General features: G+C 39.7%; 2 protein-coding genes across 3 annotated transcripts in view; both read left to right on the top strand.

The window, feature by feature from the left end:
• The window catches only part of TENT2 (terminal nucleotidyltransferase 2), a 62656-nt gene extending 57182 nt beyond the window's left edge, over positions 1–5474 (top strand). For both annotated transcript variants that reach the window (XM_038532468.1, XM_038532467.1), the window contains exons 14-15: positions 2443–2522; positions 4028–5474. In XM_038532468.1, the coding sequence (XP_038388396.1) occupies positions 2443–2522; positions 4028–4102 (155 nt within the window). In that variant the 3' untranslated portion in view covers positions 4103–5474. The remainder of the gene's footprint in view (positions 1–2442; positions 2523–4027) is intronic.
• Positions 5475–7860: 2386 nt separating this feature from the next.
• CMYA5 (cardiomyopathy associated 5) overlaps positions 7861–20299 on the top strand; it is an 89391-nt gene continuing 76952 nt past the window's right edge. The window contains exon 1 of the mRNA XM_038532132.1: positions 7861–8000. Within this exon, the coding sequence (XP_038388060.1) occupies positions 7861–8000 (140 nt within the window). The remainder of the gene's footprint in view (positions 8001–20299) is intronic.

Below are 20299 nucleotides of genomic sequence, written 5' to 3'. Positions count from 1 at the left end.
CTTGTTGTACATCTCCATCAGAGCTCTTGAGTTGACCAAGTACATTGTCAATGAGCAGTCCTATCTTGAAAGGAATTTTTTTCTGAATAGTAGGTCTTAAAAGTGGACTTAAAATATGTTGTAAACAGATGGGCTGACATCCAGGCTTTGTTGTTCCATTTGTAGAGCACAGCATAGTAAATATAGCATAATTCTTAAGGGCCCTAGGATTTTTAGAATGGTAAATGAACATTGGCCTCAGCTTAAAGTCATTAGCCCCTAATATGAGAGTCATCTTGCCTTTTGAAACTTTGAAGCCAGGGCAACTAGAGAGTTCTCAAAATCCTAGGTGGCATCTTCTTCTAGTATAAGGCTGTTTCATTTACATGGAGAATCTGTTGTTTAATGTTATCCTAGCTAGATCTTAATAAATTTCTGGAGTTTCTACGTCAGCACTTGCTACTTCACTTTGTGTTATGGAGATGGCTACTCTCCTTAAGCCTCATGAACCAACCTCTAATAGCTTCAGACTTCTCTTCTGCAGCTCCTTCACTTCTCTCAGCCTTCATAGAATTAAAGAGAGTTAGGGCCTTGTTCTAAATTAGGTTTTGGCTTAAGGGAATGTGGTGGTTACTTGGTCTTCTGTCCAGATCACTGGAACTTTCTCCATAGAAGCAATAAGACTGTTTCACTTTCGTATTCATGTCTTCACTGGAGTGAACTCCATGCTCTTTTCATTTCTAGAAAGAACTTTTCCTTTACATTCACAACTTGGCCAACTGGTCCAAGAGGCCTAGCTTTTGGACTCTCTTGCCTTTCACCATGCCTCCTTCACCAAGCTGAGTCATTTCTAGCTTCTGATGGAAAGTAAAAGATGTGCAACTCTTCCTTTCACTTCACTTGGATACTTCAAGGCCATTGTGGGATTATTAATTGGCCTAATTTCAATATTGATGTATCTCAGGGAAAAGAGAGGCCCGAGGGGATGGAGAGAGATGAGGCAACAGCCACTGGGTGGAGTGGTCAGAACACACACATTTCTTAAGTTTGCCATCCTGTGTGGGTGTGGTTGTGGTGCCCATGAACAATTGTAACAAGAACATCAAAGAGCACTGATCACAAGTCACTATAACTCATATATTATGAGAATTACCAAAATGTGATGGAGACAACAAAGTGAACAAGTGGTGATGGAAAAATGGCACCAGTAGACTTGCTCAACACAGACTAGCCATAGACCTTCAATTTGTTAAAAATAAACCCACAATATCTCTGAAGTGCAATGAAGTGAAGCTCAGCAAACCAAGGTTCGCCAGTACTATGACGGTAAACTCTCATGAATAAATGAAATCTTATAAAATAAATAAAATGCCTGCTTAGATTCTACTGGCTCTTGTAAGTACCTTTTTTTTTTTTCTCTTTTATAGTGACAATTTTTTTTTTTTTTTTTTAAGTAGGCTCCATGCCCAATGTGGAGCCCAACTCGGGGCTTGTACTCATGACCCTGAGATCAAGACCTGAGCTGAGATTGAGTACGATGCTTAACTGAGCTACCCAGGCACCCCCGGTGCCAAAATTCTTGAAGTCTAGTAATTTTTACGTAGGCTTGGCATTATTTCAGCTATCTCATCTCATTTTTAATGCCTTTTGTTATCTTGTTTTTCTCAATAGCATCTTCACTTTCCTTGTCCTCCCATATAGACAATTTCCTTATATCCATATATGGACTCCTCTCTTGGTTTGTGGGTGAAGGGTTAGTGGGGTGGGGGTGAATATGTGGAAAGTAGTGTTGGAGACTCACACACATGAACACTTTTCCTTTTTTTTAATCCCTGTGTTCTGTACTTGCTATCCTGTTTCTCTTTCTCCTTTCACTACCAAATTTCTCCTACCAGTAACTGTACTCTCTGTATCTTTTTCTAAACCATCTACTCACATCTTAACTCACGAGTATTAAACCTGTACTTTCAAAGGTAGAGACCTTTCTCCTGCTGGATAAATCAGTAGTCTTTTAAGTTTAAATTAAATTTAAAATGACCTTTGTGTGATATTTGATATTGATCACCTTTTTTCTTTATAGTGAGGTTTTTTTTTTTTTTTTTTTTTTAATAATTCTTTGTTCTTTAACTTTTTAAAAAATTTCCCTATGGTAAGGTTGGGTCCTTGACCCTCTGTCATTTTTCAGAAATCTTACTGTTGTGATTTAGATTTAATGTACGTATGCTGATGACTTTGTTTTCAGTTATCCTCTCACTTGAATTCAACCTTATTAAAGAGTTCACAGCTATATAAAATATTTTATATGTATATATCAAATAAGAGATTAGGCTTCACAATATGCAGTTGCTATTTTATAGGTTAAAAACTCATAAATATTGGCAGTTTCATATAGTTCAACCTAATATAAAAATTGAAGTTCTAATTTTAGTAATTTCTTGTTTATATGTACATTTAATGTTACAGAACCTTTTGATGGAACAAATACAGCCAGAGCTGTGCATGAGAAGCAGAAATTTGACATGATCAAGGATCAGTTTTTAAAGGTAAACAATGCATTCGATTAACTCTAGAAGCATTAGTGAAATAGTATATGCTTTGAAAATGAAAACATGTATTTATAATAGGGACAGAATTGCCCTGGTTCCTATGTTATGAAGACATGAATACAGCACAATAGGGAATTTATTACTTGATAGATACACTTTTCCTTCCGAAAAGTCTGACTTTTCATTCACATGGCTTTCACTTTGATGGAAGTAAGCATTTCCTTCGTGAGCCAATTAAACTCTCAAAATGAATAAAACCTAATGGACTCATTTCTCTCCTTAAAATTTCAAGGAACTTCGTGTAGCTTTAGAAGAAAGCTGAGTTCCATGATTTTTCTTCTGCATACCCCGCTGTAGAGCACCTTTTTATCTTTGCTTATATTTTGAGAAATTAAAAAAAAAATCAGTGTGTATCTTTGTATAAACACACATTTTGTATATGTAAACTTCAGCCATACATATAAATACATATGTAAACATATGAATGTAATATATATAATAAATCATTTATTATTTAGTTCTTTAGTCCGCAGTATGAATTTATTCATCAGTGATTTTGTTAGGTGTGGTCTCTTTCTTCAGGGAGTTCCACAGTACAGTGTAGAAACACTTTGATGGAAATATAAACTATGAGACATTTAGGAGAGAATGCTTCATTGAAGAAAAAGATCAGTGAACTATGAAGGTCATTTCAGAGGAATATTTTTTCATTAGAATGTACTTTATTTGATGATAATTAAAAATGCAAGTGTGTCATACTACTAGCTGTCCTTCACATTAGGCCCTCTCAGTTTGTCAGACAGAATAGAAATTTAAAATTAATGGAATTCTGTAGGGCAAAACAAATCCAAGAGGGACTGTTTTTGTCTATCACGTTAAATTGAGAACTCAAAAATAGCGTTGCTACATTGTTGATACATGAGCTTTCAATTAGGATTGATTAGCTATAAAACCAATACTTTCTGTCAGTTAACTGACATGAGAATAAACTACAAAGATGTGCAGTTACCAAGTAGTGAGCCAGATTTTTAGCCGGTGAATAAGAATTTCAGTCCCTCCCCCCCCCTTTTTTTTTTACAAGTTATATTTACTCTTCTTTTTCGGAAGTACATATAAACTGGTTCATTAGAAATTTTACTCTCTCCTTCATTATACTATACTATTTTTGATTGAAAAAGCTTACTAGATGCAAACTCTTCAGCTAAGTAATTGAAGTAATCTTCTCACACCTTCTCAAACTCAAAGGTTTTGTCTTAATTACCTTGCTGTCCTAGATGAAATTGTTCAAATCTGTGAATAAATGTTAATGTTGTCAGTTGTATCTTTTTGTACCACCTCTGTGTCCATTTCTTTTTTAATGAATTGGAATCATGCAGGTATGGGGTTTTAAAATAATTCTTTCTGAGGGTAGAAACAATACTTTTTTACTATATTAAAAATTTGGAAGATAAAAAGTGCACTTATATTTTATGTTTTAAGAATGATTTTTCTTTCTCTCCCAGTCATGGCACAGATTGAAAAACAAAAGAGATTTGAACAGTATACTACCTTTAAGAGCTGCTATCCTGAAAAGATAACTGGCCTCTATTTCTTAATAAATTCTTCTGAGAAATAAAGAACAATAGTAACATCATAATGCTTTTGTTTACCTCCATCATGGTTTCTTTTTAATTGTTCTTGTTTTCATGTTTTATTTTTAAGAGAACATACTTATATAAAGATTACATATTTTATTATGACATTTCCTAATAAAACCCTTTGATTTAAAGATGTATTTTTGAAAATGTTTACATTGATTAGTAATATTATGGCATGAATTTTCAGGAGATCAGATAAAATATTTTTGGGGGAATTATCTGAACAAATAAAAGGTTTTTGATATAACTTCAATTATACTACATACTAATACTGAAGAGATGTGTGGAATTTGGGGAAGGGACTGATCTATACATACTTAATGTAGAACGTACAGTAAATAGTTCATTGCCTGTCTGTTCTAGTAAAGTGAAGATTCAAGCCAGTTTTTCAGTTACTTGAAGCAAAATGAAATCTGTTATTTCACTGAAATCTTGCTGCAGAGGCATGAAATACTGGACAATTGCCTTAAGTCTTCACTTGACTCACCAGGATAGACTGAGGCTTTGAGTGTGTCTATATTAGCTTTTCATTAGTACTTCACATGCTTTTGATGTACTTTTGAGGTAGCTTTAAATTTTTTGTTGAAAACAGTACATTTTGCACTGTAGTAATATGAGCACTAACTCTGTATTGTTCAGCAGTTAGTAAATTGTTTTAAAGAATTAGTTCATTGTAGACATTTTGAGATTATAAGTTCCCTGTGCTTTATGATAGTTTAGTGCATTGTGCACTTTTACTTTATTTCATGTTTTCTTTTATTTTCCCTGTGACATGAAACAACCAAAACGGAAAGATCAAAGTTGAGATTATATCCTATTGATTAGTATCAGATTTTTTTCTGTATACAATTATAGGATTGTAATCTAAACTGGAATTTTTAGGCAGTAAGCCACTATAAAATGTTTTAGGTAAGACGTAAGATGATTATAAAAAGCTTAATGTTTGTAAAGCTAACTTTTTTAGTATTTTTTTTCCATATGAAAAAGTAGTGGTGGCTGCTAAAAAAAAGCTACAGTGTTTATTAAAGGTTGTTTTGGTTCATGTAAATATTTGTAAATTGGTCAGTGCCTGTACATTGAAATATGAAAAGTAATCTTGAAAACGATTTTAACTTTTTCAGAAGGACTGTGTACAACTTCTTTTAGACCTGCTGTAGCAGTTTGTACCTCTAATGTCTTTGGGTTTTTTGCAGACCAATTCAAATGCTAAGACTTTTGCTTTCTTTGACTTGTAAAGGTGCATATTTTCATTTTCTTCTCTAAGTTTAAATTTTTGTATGATGTCAAAAGGAATAAAGTTTATATATGGAAATTGTTGATGTGTTTTTTTTTTTTTTTCTCGGCTAGTATTTACTTTTGAGATGAGATCGAGGCTGTAGTTCCCAACTAGAGCTGAACTGAATATAACTTTTGTGCTTGATAATTTAGATTATACAGACTATCTCGGAATTGAGTTCATTCTTGGTTAAGGCAGCTAACCACATCAACACTCTATTTCTCTGGTATTATTAGGAATGAAGCTTTCCACATAGGTGAATTTTTTTTTAGATTATTGATGTTTAACACTTTTGAAGCAATTGAACTTCACACATCAGTTCTTGGAAATTTTTCTAAGGTATATACACTGTGCAACTCTTTTTTTTTTTTATCAGAACATATTGAGTATAATTAATATTCTAGTGAGGACTCTGCCAATCATTAAAAACAACAAAACATAGTCCTACTACTGCTCTGTGGTAATACTGTGGTAGCCCTCAGGGATGTGTAAGTGCTTCTGCAGTATTGGGACATTTCCTAAGAAAGCTCTAGCATTCATGGACCGTGGTATGGACTCTTCTACTGTCACTGTCTTCTCAGCGCTCAGTGCCATGCCACCTTCCCCCCATTTTACTGTGGTTACTTTTTAGCTATCTTGCTCTGACACATAGATTAAGAATTTAATAAACATATACCCATTTCTAAATCACTGAAGCCTATCTTGTGATAGCCAAGTATGTCAGATAAGTGGGCTGTTAATATATGGAGAATTTTTTAGACTTTAAAATTATTTTCAGTTTGAATTACTTGTGTGGTGAATAATAAATTATTTTCTATTATTAATCTGGCCATTTCTATATATTTGCATGCATTGTTAAGAAAGGAGCGTTAGAAAGTTAAAGATGTGTAATCTGTACTGCAGTTCTAAATTTTGGATTTGTCTGAACTAGGATCTTTGCAAATAAATCTTGTTGACTTTAAATTAGTGTTCCCAAGAAATGTTGAGTTAAATGGAAGGAATATACAGTGGCTGCCTGTAGTTTTGATTAGTGTTTAACAGATTCCCAAAACTGTGATTGAATTTTTGTCCTAGGTGAGCAGTCATTTGGGATTACTAGTTGGATAAGCCTAGCTCATGTTAAGATAATAACTTGGTGAACCTGGTTTAATGTGGAAAACTGGGCCTCTCTCTCCTTCTCATACACACCAGCTGATTACTTCTGTACTATATCTGAACTATCTGCAGTTCTTTGCTTACAGACTCAACACATCCAAGCTACTGTAACTGGTGAATACTACCTATGTTCATCATATTTAACAACTCCATGAATAGAATTTGCTGTAATTAAAAATAAATGTTGGCTATTCTAGCCAAAAAATCATCCTCATGAAAAGACTATACTTAATGCGCTAAGTACTTTGCTTGCTTCTGGGCTTGTAAGAGATGGGGATGGTGGGGAAAAAGATGAGTAACAAATTTACAAAGTGTACTGAGGGAAAAAGACAGAAACATAATTTGAATATAGGATAATGGAACTTGAAAGAGGGGTAATTAACTTAACCTAGGCATTTCAGAGAAAGGTGGTGATCTTGAATGGAGAGTTATCAGGTCGATAAACGTCGGAAAAACCTTTCAGGCAGAAGGAACTGTGTAAATTAAGGCACAGTGGTGTAACTTGATGAATGTTGGGAATTCTGACTTCGAGAGAAGAAACCAGACAAATGTAGGCTGTTCTCCAGTGTTCATCCTTGAGCGTAGAGAAGCCATTGAGGGGTTTTTAAGCAGGGGCAATACTATGATCCAACCAAAGGTCTGAATTTCAGACAGAACTTAGACTTTGGCCAACGTGAGGGAAATTCTTTCTTTTGAAGGTTTTTAGGGGAGATAAAAATGTCCTGGCTGAACAGTCAGCAGGCCACTGATTAAGAGAATACACTGTTAATTGATTTGCAAACATAAAAGCCAGTAGGGAACGAGCAATGGTTGAAAACTGGGCCCTTGAAAATGGCAGATCTGGTTTTGGGTCCCGTTGGGTCGCTATGCTAAGCAGGGACCTTGAGCCAGCCAGCGTCGCAGGCTTTGCCGGCCCGTTTCCGATCTAGAAGGTCGGCCTCGCGCTTCGGCGGGCCCCGCAGGGCTGGGAGGGTGAGGAAAGCAGCAGCGCTGGCGGAGCGCGTGCACCGCGGCGGGGCGGGGGTCCGCCGGGGCCCTGCGGGAGGGGGGAGGGCGGAGGGCGGAGGGCTGCCGGCCGCGTTCGGCCCCGGGCAGGCCGGGCGAGGGGAGCCGGGCGGCCGCCCCTGGACGCCGTCCATTTAAGGCCCGGGCGCGCCCGCCCCCGGCGGGAACCCGAGCTGCCCGCGCGCCCGGCGGCCCAGACGCAGGCGGAGGGCAACAGCAGGCGCGGGCGGCCGCGGCCCCGGCCCCGGCCCGGCGGAGCACGATGGCGAGCGGCGGCGGCGCGGACGGCGCGGACGGCGCGGACCGCGACGAGGAGGCCCCCCGCGGGCCCGCGAGCCTCGAGGGGTCGGAGGGCGACGAGTCGGAGGAGGAGTCGGAGGAGGAGGAGGAGCCGGACGCCAGGTGCGCGCGCCTCGCCGGGGCCCCGGCCCCAGACCCGGCCCCAGCCCCTGGGCCTGGGGAGCCCCGCGCGCCCCCCGCCCGCCCCCCGCCCGCCCCCCGCCCCGCGCGCCCCGCGGCCCCCCCTCCGCGCAGCGGCCGGGGCAACTCGGGGCCCACTCGGGGCCCCCGACGGCGGACCTCGCTCGGCCCCGGGGCCGGTAGCTGTAGGAGGGCTGCGGTTCGCGGCTGCAGCTCCACTGACTGGGGAAGAGCAGCAGTTTCCATAACCCCTGTCCTTAGAGACCCTCCCTTTCCCCCCCAATGGCCCCAGATGCCAGCACTTCAAGGAATGTGATTACATCAGGTAATACTGTATAAAAACAGGGCTCTCCCCCTTCCATGTCCCTGCCTGCCCGCCTGCAGGCCCTACAGCGAGTAGGAGTCCCCTCCTCCCTGGGTCGGCTTCCACTCTCACACATTCTCCTTGCATATGGGGTGGTTTTTTGTTTTGTTTTGTCAGTGATGTCCTTTCCTAAACCTATTAATACCAGCAGACGGGCCTTGTGGGCGGCGGCCGTGCACTATTTCAGAGTGCCCCCCCACCCCACCCCCCCTGCTCGAAGCTACAGCTGCCTCCAGCCAAAGCCAGCGGGGCTGAAGGTGAAGTAGCCCCTAGGGTGGCACTGATGAAGGTGAGCGGTCGCTCAGTTTAGAAGTCTGGAACGTTGCTCACATATTTACCTAGTAACTGCCAAGTGGGGAGTAGTAGGCACAGTACCTGCCCTCAAGGACTTTATGGAAGAAGTCAGAGAGCAATTCGGGGAGTATGAGTCGGTGTGCTAAATAAATGAGAGGGGCAGGGAGGCCAGGCCTCCCTGGAAGCTTGGAGGAGACCGTAGATCTGTGACAGCCTTGACAAGTGGGCATGACCTCAGCTTTAAGGAGCAGGCCGGAGATGCAGAAAGGAAAAGCGAGAGAGAAGCTACCTCCGGGAAATGGAACAGAGAGTAGTGACCTGTGATTCCTGGGCAATGCTGAGAACCGGAATCTGCCAATCCCAGCCTATAAAGGTTATAAAACCTTTCCCCCTTCGTGGTGTTTAGGATCCTTGTATCTTTGCCCGACCAAAATTTACCACCTAGAGATTTTGAAAACTCATTTACTCTAAAATGTGAGCAGCTGACAGTGATTCAAAGCACCACATCAGGGTTGCATTGCCTCTTGACAAGGTCAAGATCTTCAGGTAAAGATAGGATTTGTCTGCAGTAAATTTCAGCCTGCCCTGAGTACAGATGGTAAGTAGACATCAGGGCAAGAGTCAGAATTAGTAGAGTGAGGGAAACGAGAGAATGGGGTAGGACAGACCATCACACTTTTTAAATTTGGATTTGATGATATGGGTAATAAATAGTAAGCTTGTGAGAAAGATTTAGGAAAACAGACTGGAGTTATGGAAGGATTACTGACAACAGATTGGAAAGTTGGTTTTGGGAGGACTCAGATCAGAGAGACAGTAGCAAAGAGAAAGATGTCTAGGGATTGGACCATGGTGAGGGCCAGGGAAAGGAGGTGGGAACCATAGCTAGAAGTAGAGCCATGTCAGTGGGCAGGACATCCTAAGGGAACTGGGAGTCCTCCACTTTTTTGCTACCCCAAGGTGTTGTCAGAGATCAAACCATTTTGTTGTAAGTTTACAAATATGGCCTAAAGTTCCTTTTTTCTTCTGAGGCTAGAGATGAGAACTTGGAATCTTCTCTAAAAGATGGGAGGTAAGAATGCTGTCTCATCATTCTTTGCCCCTTCCTCTTGGCTCTTCCACCAAAGTTTTACAATTGTAAGAGAGCCCACTCACTCTCTGCTAGTCTTTTTTTTTTTTTAATTTTAATTTATTTATGATAGTCACACACACACACACACACACACACACACACAGAGAGAGAGAGAGAGAGAGAGAGGCAGATACACAGGCAGAGGGAGAAGCAGGCTCCATGCACCGGGAGCCCAACATGGGATTCGATCCCGGGTCTCCAGGATCGCGCCCTGGGCCAAAGGCAGGCGCCAACCGCTGTGCCACCCAGGGATTCCACTCTCTTCTAGTCTTAGTGCTGAGTGTTTATGTATGGTTTCTCATTTTAAACCTTCCAAGGAACACTATGTGATGACGGTTATGTTATAGATGGGGAAACAGGCTTTATTTAATTTACTGAGGGTATAAGGCAAGTCATTGTAAGAACCTGGAGGTGAGCCTGGGTCTGCTTCCTCCAAGCCACTGCTGGACTTTGAGCACCTCCCTAACTTTGCAGGAGATATCCTAACTGTAGGTGAAAGCGGTGCAACTTCCAAGTAGCTTCTACCTTGAAAAAATTATTAAACGTCATCTCTTTGCATCATAGTGGGAGTTTTACCCTATTTTTAATGGAAAAGTTGTTTGCATTTTCTTGGAGGTTGGAACCATTCTCAGAAGTTAAATTACAAACAGATTAAAAAATTTTTTTTTAGAATTTAAAAAAAAAAAATTCATGAGAGATACACAGAGAGAGGCAGAGACATAGAGGGAGAAGCAGGCTCCTCACAGGGAGCCCGATGTGGGACTTGATCCCTAGACCTGGGTTCATACCCTGAGCTGAAGGCAGATATTCAACTGCTGAGCCACCAAGGCATTCCAAAACTGATTTTTTTTTTTTAAACTAAGAGGCCATAATAGTAAATAAGTGGATATGGCCTAATAGTAACAGGATGATTGATTATTGCATCTCCTTTACATGATATTACTAAGCCATTATTAAAATGCTAATTAAGATTTCTAACAATATGGGAATTATGTATATTAATATGAAAAAATGTTCATTGTGTACTTTAGAATAATCTCACTGTAAAATAAAATATATATTGGAAAAAGGCTTAAAAGGTTAATAAAGTTTCATAAAAGGTTAATAAAGGTTAACATAATAAAGAATATAATAAAGGTATGGTAACCTTTATTAACCTTACAGTTAAAAAAGGTTAATAGTGGTTGTCTCTAAGTGATGGGGTAATGGTTGACTAAAATTTTTAAAAATATTTATATGTATTTTTTGTTTTTTCTATAATGGATAGTGCATTTTATTGTCAGAAAAAATAAACTGGGGCACATGAGTGGCTCAGTGGTTGAATGTCTGCCTTTGGCTCAGGTCATGATCCCGGGGTCCTGGGATCAAGTTCCTCATTGGGCTCCCTGCATGGAGCCTGCTTCTCCCTCTCCCTATGTCTCTGCCTCTCTCTCTGTGTCTTTCATGAATAAAATAAAATCTTTATATAAAAAAAGAAAAATAAACTTAAAAATTCAAAAGACACAACTGTAATCTGCTTGTAAACCTTTTCTTTACACTTTCAGGGATGGTATATGGAATTATCTATAGCCACCTTTCTGAATCATGGAAAAAATTCCCTTTAATTATAAAAATGCTTTTTTAGTACAGAAAAGCTTTCCATTACACATGCCAGTGCTTATACTGAATCAGAGAACTATCTTTCCAATAATATCATTTAATGATACGAGTATGATACATGGCATGTAGAAGCCTGAGTTTGAATCCTATTAGCCATTCTATCATAGTCAAATTCCCCTCTGAGCCTCAATTTTGCCATCTGTTAGATGGTAGTAATAATTCCTAATTTATAAGGTGTCACAGGATTAAATAAACTTATGTGAGTATGTGTAAGAGTACTTCCCTTTAGTAAATTCCCAATAGGTTTTTGTTTCTTACCTCCCTTCGAATGAACCATCATTGGCAGCCAAGCTTTACCTTTTGCCTATCTTCATCAATGAGATAAGAATGATTGTCTCAGTTTTTAATATGAATAATGATCCTATTTCACTTGCGCATTCCTATATTCATTCATTCCCTATATATTCATGGAATGCCTACTAATTGCCATGGACCATGCAAGGTGCCAGGGATACAAAAATTACTAAGAATCGATTCCTGTCCCAAGGTGTTCACATTCTCATTGGAGAAACAGAAAAATATGATTATGTCATGAACTGTTATAAGAGATTAAAGGAAAAAAAGGTCTGTGTGAAGTACCTCAAAGTAGGAATAAAGTCCTGGGATCCATCCTGCCTGGAAGGACTAGGGAAGATTTCATCAGGAGTCTCTGGAGCAGGGTATTCAATTGTAATGAAGTGCCTAGAGAGCGAATAATTAGTGGATATCAGAAAAGGATTTTTGTGTTGCTAAAACTTCATACAAAAGTTAGATGTAGAAAGCAGCTCTATAAAATCCACAGGATTTCAGAGCTGGGGGAAACTTTAGAAACCTCTTTTCCCAGCTAGTTTTCTTGCAGATTCAGAAACTGAATGTCAGGGGACATTTGTTCAAAGTCACACAAATTTTTAGTGGTGGAATTGGGACTAGACCCAGGTGCCTGAGCTCCAATCTAATGTTCATTAGTTTATTCATTCAACAGATATGTATTGGACTACTGTGTGCCAGACACTTTCTAGGCACATAGGATATAGCAGTGAACAAAAGGACAAAGTTTCTACCTTCCTGGGAGTGACTTCCCAGTTTGGGGAGACAAACAAACAAACAAATATATACTATGCCAGATGACAATAAGCGATATGAGGACAAATACAGCAGGATCAGGGTTATGCTGTTTTGGAGAAGTTGGTGAAGAAGGCCTTTCTGATAAGGTGACGTATGAGCAGAGAATGAAGGAGTGAATGTTCTAGGAGAAGGGAGGCAGGAATATGTGTGGCTTGTTTGAGGACACAAGATCAGCTTGCTGGTACAGAGTAGATAAGGGGGAGAGCGTTGGGAGATGAATCTAGAAGGTAGGTGGGTTGCAGATTGGGTAGGGCTTTATAGGCCATTGTAAAGACTTCACATTTTATTCTGAGTAAAACAGGAAGTGGTATTTGGTCCACATATCACTCAAGGTTTAAAACAAGAAAAACATGGTGATTGCAGTATTTCACTAAATAGTAAGGGCCTATACATTCATTAATCATATTTATTGAACACAGACTGGTGCCAAACACGGTGCTAAATGTTCCAAAGGTATGGTCTATGCGGAGGGAGATATGTAAATAGGCGCTCATTATTTTTGCATTTTTCTGACTGGAGACCAGTGAAGCCTGACTTTTTTAAGTCTTTCTGACAGATCACTTGGACATTTTTCAGTATTTTTGCTTTGGAACATTTTCTGTTGTTCAATTTTAATTTCTCTGTTTAAGCACAGAGGGTTTTTGCCACAGCAGTACCCACGACTTAAAAATCATCTTAAATTGCAGTTCGTCAGTGCCTGTATAAAGTAGGTCTGTCCAAGCTGATAGGATTAAAATTGTTAGCGACATGTGCATTTAACTAATCATTGTAAGAAACAAAACTTCTGGAAGGTGAAGAGAGTTGGTAAGGGGTTTTTGTTATTTGTACAGAGCACTCTGTTTCCATATATCTATTTATATGCTGTCTCTCACTGCTGTGCTTACCCAGGTGTTTTGACAAGTGTGTTATTTGAGCCAACCCTCTTTTGAGGTCACTGGAAAGAGCTGAGATGGGAGGGGTGACTGCTCAGGATGCCAGAGACTGAGGGAGAGCCAGAAACTGAAGAGCTATTTAAATGTTGGCTGCATGGGTATTACATGCCCTTGGATAGAGTTTGACTCATATAGGTAATACAGCAAGAGTTGGATTTTTTTTTTTTTAAACAACGTACCTATTAATGTGTGGGATATATTGACTACAGAATTTCGCAAAAAGAAATGTGTCTTGTATTTCCTGTATATTCTGAACCTAGGTTTAATGAAGACTCAATTCAGACAATATAACCAAACTCCTCTTCTACCAAGAAAACTTAGAGAACCAGGTATAAGAGAGTGGATGTGGTTTGTACCTGAAAGAGTAATTTTTGGCTTAGTCCAGCATTATCCAATAGAAATGTAATAATGTGAGCCACATATGTAATTTAAAATTTCCTAATAGCCACATTAAAAGAAGTAAAAAGATACAGGTGAAATTAATTTTAATATTTTATTTTCTTTAACCCAAAGTATTATCATTTCAATATGTAATCAACATAAAAATATTAATGGGATTTTTAAAATGTTTTTATGCTAAGTCTTTGAAATTTGATGTGTATTTTACTGTTCAGTGTGTCTCGATTCCTCCGTTGCAGATACATTTCAAATACTCAAAAGCCACATGTGGCTAGTGGATACTGTATTATTAGACAATGCAAACCTTAAAATACCTAGTCATCCATTAGCTTCACTGGAATCCATAGAACTGCTCCCGAAGTTGTTTATGCCTGGCCATGTGCTAGGCTCCAGGAGCATAAAGGTGACTGGGTGACACAGTTGCTTCTCCCAAGGAGCTCAGTCTGGCACAGGGAAGCAGTTAGCTTCAACATAATGTCATAAGCACTACACTAAGGATTTTAACAAAGGAGTAGAGAAAAGATATAAATTCTTCTTTTTAAAAAAGATTTTACTTACTCATTTGAGAGAGAGCAAGCATGAGTGGTGGGGAGGCAGAGGGAGAAGCAGACTCCCCGCTGAGCAGGGAGCCTGGTGTGGTGCTCAGTCCCAGGACCCCAGAATCATGACCTGAGCCAAAGCACACACTTAGCTGACTGAGCCACCCAGGTGCCCAAGACATAAATTCTTCTTAAACTTAGATCTAGAAAGGTTTCATGGAGGTAATACAGCAGCTGGGCAGAAAGATATTTCAGGCACAGTATGTAGTTAGCTCCTTGTTCCAGCTCTTGTGCTGCTAATTGCCGGTCTGTCTAAGCTGTCTTTTTCTCCTCTAGAAGCACTCAAGATTGCCAGGACTGAGAATATTTGTCCAATGAATAAGTGAATGGCACGAATAACTGAATAAATGAATAAGCAAGTGAATGTCAAATCATCCAGACTCCTGTGAGAAGCAAATTTAGTTGGGATGTTGAGCCTGTTAGATTAGGGAGATTTGGGGTGCTATTCATTTACCAGGAATTGATAATGTCCAGTGACTCTGGAAACACAGTAGTTCGGAGGGGACAGTGATAAGTACTGAAGGATTGTTCAATTAGGATGTCTGCGGTCATCATTCCCACCTTCTGTGGCTTGTTGGAAAGCCTCCTCTAGACTGACCCTTGAGCCAGATCATAGATGGGAGGATCAGAATAGGCTTTGCTTTTTGTCCAGGGAAAAGTCCTCTATTAAGGCAACTGGAGTGTGTATTCAGTTCCAAAATTCCACATCCTAATCTAATGAAGTCCAAGATATGTGGGAAGATTAATTGATGCTACGGTCATCTACCAAACCGAATGCTCAAAACCTTCTTTTGGAACCATTAATATGTTGTTGTTGTTGTTTTTTTTTTAGTTTGATTATGCTTCCTTTTAAAAAAATTCACATGTTAAACAAATTTACATTCACCACAAATTTCCTCTTAATGGCTGATTTCACTAGGGCACTTAAAATTGTTGATTTTTAAAATAAAATTAATTTCCTTTTGCTATAACTTTGTTAAATTAACATTTGCTAAGTGGAGCATAGGGTGCCAGATAGTGATCCATAGTTTGCCAAAAGACCACAAGAGAAACCACCATAGAGCACTTTATTACTCACAAGTCCTAGAGGAAGTACAGGACATGCCACTGGGGGCCACACCGGGAGGTCAAGGCAGAGTACGAACAGAGAGGACATCAAGACCTGGGACACAAGCCTTTATTAGGGTCCATGAGTGGAGGACTCTGGGGGTTCCTGGGCTAAGGCTAGATCAGTCAGTTCAAACTAAAATGAGTGGAGTGAGTGAAGTTTTGGTAAGCTCCATGGGGGTCTTATCTAAGACACAACGGAGAGGCATTGAGGGTGGGGGAGATGATTGACCACAAGAAGTTATGTCAGTTAGGGAAGTTATGTCAGGAACTTCTAATGGCATGTGACTCTTGAGACTGTTACCCAGGGCATGTGCTAGCATGAGGGAGGCTGGTGTCAGTGGAAGGCTCCCGCAGGTCACTTAGCCAAGCAAAAGGGATGACGAGGCAGCAATGCCTTAGGAGAAGCTCATGACACCTTCAACTTCAGAGATGTACCTACTATAACAAAAGAGGCTCACTCATTCAACAGATATTTATTGGGGACCCACACAGAGTGAGTGAACAAAACAGAATTCCTAATCTTTAGAGTTTAGTTTCTGGGGAGGGCAGAAAGTAAACAAATAATCTCACCTGTAATTAGTTGAAGTGAATTCATTGGTAAAATGAATTGGGCCTGGGGGACTGAGGTGGGGGGTCTGGTAGGACCCCAGCCCATCAAGTGTCAGTCCCTGAAGCTTCCTTGCTCATTTCCCTGTGAGTTTTGTCTCATTTTCTGGGTCCATCTGATTAGCCTTTCTCTGCCTGCAGAAACAGATTTCGCTGTCCTGCGGTCCAAGTCTGGCAGGAAAGCCTGGCTGCTGATGGCACTTATCCTGGAAGGGGCCTTAGCATCATTCCCCTGGCTTCTGTTTCTGATGAGTGAACAGAGATCCAGAGAAAGGAAGAGAAACCAATATTTACTCAAAGAATAGCGAGCCTATTCCTTGCACTGTCACTTGTTATTTTGAGTTATTTTTCACAATAACTCTGTGATATAGGCATTGTTTTCATCTCTGTTTTATGGAAGAGAAAAGAGAGGCTTAGCAATACTGAGTAATTTATCTAATGTCAGACAGCTGGAAAGTGCGCTGGGCTTCTAACCCTAGTCTAATAACAGCCAGTGCTAGAACTCTCATGAATTCAGTGCTCACCTCAACAGTATACACACATTTGGTCTTTATTAGCCAATTTTTCTTTCTTGAGTGTGAAAGTACTTTAAAAAATAATTATTTCACTTTGCTTCTAATTTTAAAAGCAAAGCAGAAAAGACCCAGAGAATCTACGTAGTAGCTAATCCTGACCAGCACCTTAGCATATTGGGTTTCCTTGTGTGTAATAAGGAGAGTAGATCTTACATTTAAAAATAGATGTTAGGCAATCTTGCGTGATTGAGTTTTCATAAGGTCAAACACAGCAACACCAAAACAACTTCTCTGCGTGCTCTGTGGGATCATATGATAAATGTTCAATAGGTATTTACTATAATATCTATAAAATTCAGATCCTTTGTTTAAAAGAATTTGTATTGGATTTAGCATGGTACACTTTGGAATTTTCATATCTAGTGTTTGTTTGTTTTCAAGAAAGAATGAGGAGAAGAGTGAGACCATTGTGGTGTTTGTCTCCTCTTAGAGTTTTTGGATCTACAAGAAAAGCTTTAATAAATCCTCTCCTCAGGACAGAAATGCTAACACCTTTGAGAGGGTTAAAAATTGAAACCTATCAGCATCTGTTTTATTTTATTTTATTTTATTTTATTTTATTTTATTTTTAGCATCTGTTTTAGATTGGATTCCCTTTTGAACAAAATCCCTTCAAACATAGGACCTAAGATACTCTCCTGGGAGAAAGGGGGCAGTGGGTGCTTAGGAGTGAGAGGATACCTACAGCCCACTGGAGCTCAGCTGTTCCTCCTCTGTTCTGCTCAGAGGAGTGAGCAAAGGATATTACCTTGAACACTGCAGAAAACAGCTTTCTCTGAGCTCTCGGCCTCACATCACTCATAACTCTGGGAGGGAGGGATATTTACTCAGAAAATCCAGGATATAAAGGAAGGGTGAGGAGAAAGCATATATAAAGTTGGCAGTGTTGACATTTGAACTAAGATTGCCTGGTAACAAAATGTGTAGTTAAATCAGTGGGTAGAATTAGGACTCCTACTCCATTTATGTACTCGACCCTTTGCAGGAAAATCCCTGGATACCAACCCAGGTTGACAGGAGATGCAGGGTCACACAGCCTCTGTAGCTGTAGGACCAAGGTAGAGAGAGGATGGCCAACAGCAGAAAATCAGGGCCTTAGCATCTGAATAACTTGCAAGAATCAAAGGCCTACTTAATCACAGAGTAGAATGGCAAGAAATGGCAACCATCTCTCGAGTTTTTCTTTCCATTTCTCTCTGCTCCAGTTCTTTCCTGCTGCTCCAACTGCCAGAGTTTCCACCTATCAATCCCACAAGTTCCATTGAACTGAGTTTGCATAGCTTAAGAGTCGAGAATCACAAATTCAGAAACCCAGGCTTTAGTAACAACACTGCCTCTGAACAGCTTCCCATTTGCCAGTGAAGTCTTATGTAAGTGATTTTTTTCTGGGTGAAGGGAGCTGCCTTGGGTTCCAGAATCTGCATCCGTCAGGTTTTGAGTTGTAATAGCAGCTAACTGTGATCAATTTACACACAAAATGACTATTCCCAAGATATTGGTAGTTCCAAGAATCATGAGAAGTGTGGTAAAGAGGGTTTAGGTAGCCAGTAACAACCATTAAAACCTTGCCTCAAAACTGGTCTAGTGAACTGTACAACTCAATTATAAAAAGACAAGCCAATATTAAAAAGAGCAAAGGATCTGAATAGACAGTTTGCCAAAGAGGCAAATGTCCAATGAGCACATGAAAAAAGTGTTCAATATCATTAGCCACCGGGGAAATGCAAATCAAACCCACAAGTTACCATTTCACAGCTACTAAGGTGACTCTAACCAAAAAAGACAATAGTAAGTTTTGGTGAAGATGGAGAAAAATCAGAACCCTCATACATCGCTGGTGGGAATGTAAAACGGTTACAACTGCTTTGGAAAACAATCTGGTAGTTTCTATAGCAGCTAAACATAGAGTTACCATATGACCCAGCAGTTCCACTCCTAGGTATATATACCCAAGAGAAGTGAACAGATCTGTCCACATAAATGTTTGTTCACAAGTGTTCATAGCAGCGTATTCATTATAGCCAAAAAGTGGAAATGACTGAAATGTCCACCAACTAATGAATGGATAAAGAAAATATGATATATTCATACATGGGATATTATTTGGCCATAAAAAGAAGTGAAGTAATGATTCATGCTGTATCACGGATGAACCCTGAAGAGAATATACTTAGAGAAAGAAGATCGACATTTTGTATATTATATGTTTCCACATTTTTGAAATGTCCAGAAGAGGCAAATTTGAGAGATGGAAAGTTGGTTAGTGGTTGCCTAGAACTGCAAGGTAGATGAAGAGAGAATTGGAGAATGATGCTTAAGGAGCGTGGGGTGCATTTTGGGGATGATGAGAATGTTCTAAAATTGACTATGGTGATGGTTGCTCAACTCTGTGAATATACTAATTAATTGTACACTTTCAAGTAGATGAGTTGTATGGTTTGTGAATTATATCTCAATAAAACTGAGTTTTAGAAAAGTTCTTGGGTAAGGAAATGGCTGCCACTGCTACTGGGCACTAGTGTCACTATCTGTACTGTTGCCACTCCCATACCAGCAAGTCAGGATTGCAACTGCAGCCTCTGCTACCCTCAGAATGACGGTCTCTCCCGTCTAGTTCCTTCATCAGTGGCTCTCAAGTCACTCTGGAATGGCTGTGAAGATCATCACGGCGAGAATAGCTAGCATTGCCTCCTCTAGGCCCCACAGGATGGAGGATTCACCAAATGGGAAGAGAGGTCACACGTCTACAGGAGCAGCCGGAGGCACTGCACTAGGCTTTCCTCAGGTTTGTTACCTGATCCTCAAGATGTTCAATACATGGTGCAGTAGATTTTGCTTTTTCTATGGATATATAGCACTTTATTTAAACAGTGGAACAAATCAACTAGTTAATATTTCCATCAAGAATTTAATTGGAAATACACACAGAGCAATGACCAAATACAGCCATATGAAGTGGAAGTACCTTTTCCCATTAAATATCACCTGAACTTAACTATCACTGTTTATTCTAGCTTTGACTTTCCATTTTATAATAAAAACAAACAAGTCTTTAATTTAGGCCTCAAAGTGCCTGGTCTTGCACATTTTGGTATCTCTGCTTTGAGGTTTCAGAGCTCTTCTGAAATCTCTTAACTATCTGTTTGCCATTATTAGAAAGTTAATTGCCTTTTAATTCTTTTAGTCTTATATACATAGGTCAGTGCTCCTTTGGAGATAAATGCTCCAACTCACAAGTGGGCTACTATGACCCTGGTCAAGAGGTGAAGTGAGACTCAAGTAGTATCAGATTGCCTTTTCTGGTAACTTGGAAATGGAGACACACATTATATTTAGATAGTTTTAGAAACAAAAGGTTTTGGGGACAGGTTTCAACTTTTTGGAGATCTATTCCTCTTTGTTTTGATCTTTTCAATGATGTTTTGGATCAAATGCTGGTTTTTCTTTTTTTTCTTTTTTTTTTTGATTTTTATTTTCTTTAAAAAATTATTAGTTAATTTTTCTATT

The sequence above is a fragment of the Canis lupus genome, chromosome 3 (genome assembly GCF_011100685.1).
Source record: "Canis lupus familiaris isolate Mischka breed German Shepherd chromosome 3, alternate assembly UU_Cfam_GSD_1.0, whole genome shotgun sequence".
NCBI classification, from domain to species: Eukaryota; Metazoa; Chordata; class Mammalia; order Carnivora; family Canidae; genus Canis; species Canis lupus.
The sequence above is the reverse complement of the archived record's forward strand: the minus strand, read 5'-3'. Positions and strand labels throughout refer to the sequence as shown.